General features: G+C 33.7%; 1 protein-coding gene across 2 annotated transcripts in view; it reads left to right on the forward strand.

Moving 5' to 3' along the window:
• The window catches only part of LOC102801472 (eIF-2-alpha kinase GCN2-like), an 81760-nt gene extending 73967 nt beyond the window's left edge, over positions 1 to 7793 (forward strand). For both annotated transcript variants that reach the window (XM_078005735.2, XM_085508172.1), the window contains exons 35-37: positions 4976 to 5023; positions 6000 to 6124; positions 7096 to 7793. In XM_078005735.2, coding sequence (XP_077861861.1) covers positions 4976 to 5023; positions 6000 to 6124; positions 7096 to 7153 — 231 coding nt within the window. In that variant the 3' untranslated portion in view covers positions 7154 to 7793. The remainder of the gene's footprint in view (positions 1 to 4975; positions 5024 to 5999; positions 6125 to 7095) is intronic.
• The last annotated feature ends 1288 nt before the right edge of the window (positions 7794 to 9081 follow it).

The raw sequence follows: 9081 nt of genomic DNA on the forward strand, positions 1-9081 counted from the left end.
GAAATAATGGTTTGCGGATCAATACTAGTATGTGAATCAGCATTGCATTGCAAGTCAAGAGCATCTAGAAATAATCGTTTGCGGAACAATACTAGTATGTGAATCAGTATTGCATTGCAAGTCAAGAGCATCTAGAAATAATGGTTTGCGGATCAATACTAGTATGTGAATCAGTATTGCATCACAAGTCAAGAGCATCTAGAAATAATGGTTTGCGGATCAATACTAGTATGTGAATCAGTATTGCATTGCAAGTCAAGAGCATCTAGAAATAATGGTTTGCGGATCAATACTAGTATGTGAATCAGTATTGCATCGCAAGTCAAGAGCATCTAGAAATATTGGTTTGCGGATCAATACTAGTATGTGAATCAATATTGCATCGCAAGTCAAGAGCATCTAGAAATAATGGTTTGCGGAACAATACTAGTATGTGAATCAGTATTGCATCGCAAGTCAAGAGCATCTAAAAATTCATTGTTGTCTATAATATGGTTAAATGGCAGATTCATATTGTCATTCATCACTAAAAATTAATATAATAAGAAAATTTTTTCAAAATAACAGGTACTGTCCTTGGATTTTTGTTCCTTTTTTCGTGTGGTGTCGATGTTTTTGAAAATGAATAACGTAGGAAATTTCAAGAACTTTTCAACGATAGGTCGATCGAGTATATTGAGTTCTTACATGCAGAAAAGTAGTATTTGTCGTCTCTGAAGAAATATTGTTCATGATTTTCAAGCCTTATAAGGCCATTGAGTTGCATATGTATAGTATTTACTGAGTATTTCACTGGTGAATTAATTATTTTATTATTACTATAAACACATTGCAAATTTATTGATATGTAGGCCTATTGGTGGTATAATAATACTGTGATAAAAAGTACTAGGTATAATGTCCTGTCTAGGGTTTCGTAGCTCTTTTCTGTGTTTGTCACCTTATTTCCACCTTTTTAAATTTTATTTGTACGTCTTTTCTTATTGCTTTGTGTTCTAAGATTTTACTAGTGTAGGCATGACTACCTTGTGGCTTTCTTGGAAAATGCTGACCTTTCTGAACTGATTAAGACTGAAAAAGAGGCATCAAAATATTCCTTGACTGCCCTACCTTGTGACCTATTAAATGGTCAAGGAACTCGCTTGTACCTTGTTTGACCTGGACTGGCCCTTTCTCAATAATTGTATCAGTAAGTTGGCCGATTTCATTAGCCACATGTGATCTAGCCTTCATTAGCTTAAAATCTGTGGAAAATCGTGGCATTAACAAAAACCAGGTCATTCCCATAATGAACAGATCGCTTGACCCAATAGCATAAAATTGTCTACAAACCATTCGGTGTTCTCACTTTTTCAAATTTGGCATTTTCGTCATCTTGAACATTGAAAAAACAACAAAAACCAAAAATACGTGTCAAAATCTTCAAAGAAAATTGTATGTAAAAAAACTTTGCTCGACGATCAGGAACGTTCACAGTTCACAATACTCATTGGTACAAAGTACAATGAATTCTGGGTAAAATATCGTACCGTAAGGTGTCTATTGTTTGAGTGTTAACAACTCTTGACAGCTTGGGTAAAACTTGTTTTCATTAAAAATATCAAGATAATTTCCTCCACATTCGTAATCAACTTATAAAAGGCCTACTTTACTTGGAAACAACTTAGTCTTGTATCGTGTGATCTAGAAACATGTCTTCACCTAAAGCTTTCCGTCGCAGTTTTATCGTTCAGCAGAAACTAAAATATCTGAACAACTCAGTTTGCGTGCTACCTCTATAAGTCTAGGTATAGATAGGAAACGTCTACGTGAATGGAATAACAATTATGAAGAGTTGGTGCAGTACGAGCTGGTCTAGTGTAGAAACAACGAAAAATTCATCAAGGTCGTAAACCTACAAGCGATGAATTAGATAATGATGTCTTTGTATATCTATGCGACGAAAGATCTGCAGGTCATGTTGCTACAAAGTACATGTTACAATCGTTCGCTAGAAAACGTGCAGTCCAACATAGTATTGAGAATTTCAGAGGCTCTAATGGATGGATGTATTGCAGGAAAAAAAATTTCAGTGTTTGGATATGAAAAGGTAAGAATACTATTTTTATCATAATATGTTTTACTCATCAACTTAGTACAATAGTTCAGACATTTCCAAGTGATTCATTCAATTAATAATTGTTTCTATATATTTTTTTATAACAGTTCTCAAAAGCTTCCCGATGATTATAAAGAATACATCACAACTACATAACATCGAAAACATGGACGAAACAATGGTCAGGTTCGACTCAGCGATGACATCAACAAATAATATCAAAGGCGAGAAAAGTATTAGAATCACATCGACCTGAGAAAAGAAAATGGGCTTTACAGTGTGTCTCTCAGCGTGTGCCAATAGTCACAAAGACCCTGTATTTGTCATTTTCAGGTAATTTATTTTGATCAATTTATAAACAGATGTTTTTATTTAAGTGCAGACAGAAATCAAATACCGTAACCATTGTTGCAATATAAATTACACAATATGTCATGATTTACGTTTTCATTAATTTATTTACTTTCTTTGTTTACTTTTAAAGAAAAAGATGGGAAGATTGGTCCCAGAGTTATGGCGAACTTGACTGTATCAGACAATATCTGATTAACCGAGATTCCAAACGAATGGACAACGTTTGAAAAAATAGTTACTTGGTATAATCGGTGCTGGGGTTTGAATGGCGATGATGTACGATGCATGTTGGTATTGGACAAGGCACGGCAACATATGACAGCCCAGGCGAGATCGGCAACAGACAACTGTGAAACAGATTTGGTTTTTATTCCAGTGTCTATTGTTCTGCGGATAGACGCGAGTATCAACAAACCATTCAAAGACCACCAGCGCTGGGAATAGATCGCGTACATGAAGAAAGACAAGAGTACATCTAAAACAGCTGTCAAGGCAAGATGTTCTCATCTGGGTCAGCTTCGCTTGGGGATTCTGTTTCCACGGATGTGATAATCAAATCGTTCCTGGTCACAGCGATCGCAATAATCCAATCCAGATGGCTCACATGATGATATGATTTCTGAGAAAATCATACAAAGGTGTTAAAGAACTTAAGAACAAAGCCGTTGGATTGCTATTCGACGACCAGGGAGAAAACAATGAAGATTTAAACTTTAAAGGTTTTGACATCGACGAAGATAGAAATGAGAGCCCAAGCAAAGACCTGAGAAGTTTTTCTCCACCAGCTGTAGAAATTAACTTTTATTATTTACTTCAATACAATTTTGTATGTATGTCATATTTATATTTTGTATGTCAAGCAGGGGGCGTGAATAAATTAATAAATTATACAAACGAAGACGGCGGCTTGTTTTTTTCTTGTGCTGACGTTGTTGTTCGCAGGGATTGTTTTGTACAAGTCTGTCTGTTCCATTTTATATTGTAGTTTATGTAACATGTTTACGTGAGTAATAAATCTTTATTTTCCACAACGTCCCAGTCTATTTTTTGTACATGTGTTGAAAATTCAATCCAGTTTCCTCATAACATGTCGCCAACTTCAACTCGTCCTCTTGTGGTTGAAAACAAAAAAATAAATACCATTATCGTATAAATGAGTTGCATAATAACATGAATGACATGGTTACAATGTAAAAAAAAATCTTGAACTTTTCTGAGGTGGTCCTTGAGTAATAAGCCCACCCCTTACTTTTCCCGATTTTACATGTTCAGGCCCCTGGGCTTATACTCGGGGAAGTATGGTATATCTTAAATTTGATAACTAACTGGGACTGTGCCATGCATGGCTTGTTACAATATTAATTATGTACCACCAGAATTTACGACATTAAAAATATTATTCTGTTAGAACACAGTCAAAATCTTCATCATTATCTTCATTGTCGAATGTGTTCGATCATACACAAACTCTCGCATTTTCCGCCATGATGTTGCACAATTTGACCTGCAACGTCCTTTGGCCTAATTACCAATCAGATTGCTGTGTTGTGCTGATGCAATACTTCGGAAATTCACAAATATTTTCTTGTAACGCAATGCAGTGTGAACTGTTGGAATTGGTTTTGGCAAAATCTGGGTAGTTACACTATAGACCACTATACACTGAGAAGTTACATTATGAACCACTATACACTTAGTTACACTATAGACCACTATACACTGAGTAGTTACACTATAGACCACTATACACTGAGTAGTTACACTATAGACCACTATACACTGAGTAGTTACACTATAGACCACTATACACTGAGTAGTTACACTATAGACCACTATACACCGAGTAGTTACACTATAGACCACTATACACTGAGTAGTTACACTATAGACCACTATACACTGAGTAGTTACACTATAGACCACTATACACTGAGTAGTTACATTATGGACCACTATACACTTAGTTACACTATAGACCACTATACACTGAGTAGTTACACTATAGACCACTATACACTGAGTAGTTACACTATAGACCACTATAGACTGAGTAGTTACACTAAGGACCACTATACACTGAGTAGTTACACTATAGACCACTCTACACTGAGTAGTTACATTATGGACCACTATACACTTAGTTACACTACAGACCACTATACACTGAGTAGTTACACTATAGACCACTATAGACTGAGTAGTTACACTATAGACCACTATAGACTGAGTAGTTACACTAAGGACCACTATAGACTACCACAGACTGAATAACTTGTGAAGGAGAGACACATATGCACAATTTTGTTTGTATTCTTACCAAAAAATGGCCAACTGATGGCTATTTTGTTTCCAAAATTGCACATCCAATTTGTAAAACATGGACTGGAAATGGAAATAATACATTTTATCCCAGTTTTAACAACATTAATATTAAAATGAAGTGATACCTAAATCTAAACAATTTCTACATGAATTCTGAATGCAGTATGTCTATCATGTTGATATTGTGACTGTGTTTTACAGGTTGATTTGCCAATGAGTGTACTGATGACCGTGGTGACAACTGTTAAGGTACGATCTGACGGTATTTAGGCCATGTCATGGTTTTGACAATTTTCATCTTAATTTGAAGACAGTTTCAAAGATCAGTCACAGAAAGAAATGATCATTTAACAATGGAATGGTATTACCAATATTGATTATGATGCTGGTTATTTGTGCTGATGGGTTTTTAAAGGAAAGATCAAGCCAAACAACATAATGATCCCTCAAGAAAAATGTAGAAGAATGCAATTTACAGTTTTTTTATATCACTTTTCATTCTCTTGAATCTCAAGCAAAGGATTATGGGTAAAGTATGACATCATAGAATCTGTTGTTAGAAATTGAGAAAATGATTTCATCTATAATATGAGAAATACTGATGCGAATTAGTTCAAATTTTCGTTGTGCATATGACTCATGTATATAATTATAGTAATGGAAATTAGAATGTTGCAAATGCACATAAAGTGAATTTATTGCCAAAAATGTAAAAAAAATAAAAATAGTTATAAATATAGAATGACACTTGTTTGTCTCCTTTTTGTGGTCAACATGTAATATATCACCTATATAATCTACTCACATCGGTAAATTGTATACAATATAAGGAAATTTGAGCATTTGGTAAAAAAACATAAAATTCAATGTTTTCAGTTCTGTTTCCATGACAACTATTTTATAAGCATGTTTGGCACCAGTACATGTATGCTACCATGTCCTAAACTTTCAGCCAATTTGAAGTTCAACTTTTAAAGTTATAGATGAAATCATTTTCTCAATTTCTGACAAAGATTCTATGATGTCATACTTTACCCATAATCCTTTGCTGAAGAATCAAGATGGCAGACTACATAAATTGATGAAAAGTTGAATATCTAGAGAATGAAAACTGTAAATTGCATGTTCTTACCTTTGCCATCCTCTGGGAGTATTATGTTGTTAACATTGACTTTCCAGTCAGTTGATGTGGATGTGTTATATGTAATACCATTTTCTATTTCAGTTTGATGAAGCAGATGATAATGCCGATGAGTTCAAGATGGACGTCACTACACTAACAGATAAATTCCCAAAATTGAGTGAATACCTCATTGAAATATGTGACAATTTAAGAAAACTGAAGAAAAGGCAAGTTACATAAGATGAGAAGAGCTTCTAAGTAAATTTCTGTTGTTATAAAATGCTATTATGCTATTTACAAAATTTACGACACAAAATATAGTTCGCGACTACAATCTAATAATTTGATTTTGAAATTGAACTTTTGTTTATATATTTCAATGAATTGGTGTTGGGATACCCATAGTTCAACAAAATTGAGCATCATCAAATGCATATAACACAGTATTAAGCGTGAAATACCCTAAAACTACTCTCAGACTAGTGTTTATCAAATCCTCTGCATTGTTTTGATGCCATCACAACTCTATGGCCTTTGTTTGTTCTGTTTTTATGTATGATTTCACGCATAATGCAGTATCTCAAAAGGGATAGAAATGGTCTATTCTGACTATTCTGCTTACAGAGGTGTTTATTTTTTGGGGTATTTTAACAAATATTTTTAGAATTATCAGCAATGTTTAGTCATGTTTGCACTTTCATATATTTGCCATGCTGTCATACTATGTATTTTATCTTTAGAACGTATTTGAGATAAGATTATGTTCAATTATTCAAAACCGCTATTTGATAGTTATTGATCCCTGAACTCTTCATCTGTGTTCACAATATGATTCAGTGTACCCTATGGCAACATTAGCAATTTTATCTTCATGTTTTTATTCTTTGGGGAGACGTTAAGATTGCCTATTGTATTTTATCTGTTAAAATGTATCCTTGTCATTGTTACCAAGCAGACGGTTTACGATTTTAATAAATTCAGTGCCTTTGGCTCCACTGTTATCAAGTAGGAACATATTCATACTATTAGTCGTCTGCAAACTTTAGTCAGATGTCACTGAAAATGGAAAATATGTTTGTTTAGGCCAAAACTCTTGTGTTTTATTGTCTTAAACATTTAGTGTTCACATATTGTGTGCTTCTCTCCCAAGCTTGTATATTTGACTACAATTTTTAATTTGTTTTTCTGTTCTTTTTAGAGTACCAGTACTTATACTATATAGCTACAGAGAAGATGGATATCAAGTTATATTTTAGCAGAAAGTGAAGATCATTCTTCAATGTACAAAAGAACATATGGCCTTTAGTTATATTTATCTGGTACCTGCTACCAATCAGTGTTTTTTTACTGAATTTTATTGTTATTTTTTTGGTGCAATTTCTATTCCACACAAATGAGCCAATTCATAGTACTGCCATAATTTGGATTGGAAATTTTATTGTTTGTGGTCTATAGTTTTATCTTTATTCATTCATCTGTATCTACATTATATACAGTGCTGATATTCATTCAACCAATGCCTCTTTCTTTGTAGATTTATTTCAGTGATATATGTACATATTATAATTCTCTTTAATTTATAATTCTTGTCCTTGATTTTATCTTCAACGCTGTTCCAGTTCATTTGTATTTACTGCACTGATAATATCTTCAATAGATCTTTAAGGCCCATGAAATTGCATTCATGATGCGTTAAATGGTTTATACATAATGTCATTATGCTGTATATTGACAATGAACTACACATGAATGTATTTTTTATTATCACTTTTCTTTCTATTGGTGCTATTTGTAAATATTAATTTACGATTTTACATGAAATCCTGTCTTGATTAAATAGATATTTACACAATAAATATATTTTTTATGTGGTAATAAAAATGTCAAAACAACAAATTTTGAATGTGTATTGTTGCAACTTTGAATGAATTGATGAGTTTTGTTTATGATTATTATAACACATCTACTACAAAATACCCTGTCATTTGCCATGGAATAACATTTGGTATTGCCTTTAACTAATGAGATTAAATAATGCCTTCTAAAGTTGAGTTTATTATTATTTTTTGTTGACTATGCTAACACTATGGCAAACACCTCAACAAGCATGTGTCTGACTCATTTGCATATGAATTAAATGGAAAACTGAATTAATTAATCAATCATTGGTCAGTATTTTAAATAGATCAGTGCCCTTTCACGAACTTGTACAAACATTATAACGATTATGAATTTTCTTTAATAATAACAGAATGTCATGGCCTTGCCCAGATGTTTGTGGCATCATCACTTGTGATGATGTGTATAGTGAATACAGCTGTGTGATACACTACCTACACATTGATAATGAAGGCTGTTGGAGAAAAGGGTCTGTGGTTTTACCAAGTAATACTGCTTTCAAGAAACATTTTTTTCACAGTGACAAATGGAACCAGTCTTTCTTCATGATTTACCCATTAATTTGGAGCATGGAGGTATTCCATGTTTGGAGGTATCACATTCTACCAATACCCAAAATTTTCCTCACACATCATTGTTTGGGGATACTGCTTCAGACTACATGATTTATCATGTGATTGCCAAGTACATGTCCAAAATAATATCTAAAACTTAAATGATTAGACCACTCAGGCTGCAATACATCTGCTATTTCATCATGAGAGTGTTAATTCTGGCAAGGCAAGTTCCGCTTTTTGAATCCGCTTTGAATTAATTGTTGACTGAATGAATACTCTTTCAAAGGTACAGGAAGCTTGTATAGACCATTGCACTGTGGTGTCATTTGTTTACATATGTGCCTAAGTTTTGATATTCCTCATCTTGATAAATCTAATGAATGACCTGAGGTAAAACACACACTAGAGGTATGAGGTAGCCAATAAATATATTGATTTGTTCTCCCTGAATCCAGCTACAAACATGTTTTATAGATGTACTTCGATGTGGGAAAAACCTGAGCAGAAAAATAAAGATCATCTAGAGAGAACCTGCACAGGTTCTGATCAAAATAATTTTACTGCTGGAACCAATGGGAATCCCACTACCAAATGGTAACACCATGGGAGATGGCTCATCAAAACCCCCAGACAGCATAATGTTGAGGGACACAGAAGTGCCATTATTTACAAAGTGGAATTGGTTAGCCTTAGGGAGAACGAGGGTGTTACGCCACATTAATGATAGC

This window comes from Saccoglossus kowalevskii, chromosome 2, assembly GCF_978046115.1.
Source record: "Saccoglossus kowalevskii chromosome 2, keSacKowa6.1, whole genome shotgun sequence".
Lineage (NCBI taxonomy): Eukaryota > Metazoa > Hemichordata > Enteropneusta > Harrimaniidae > Saccoglossus > Saccoglossus kowalevskii.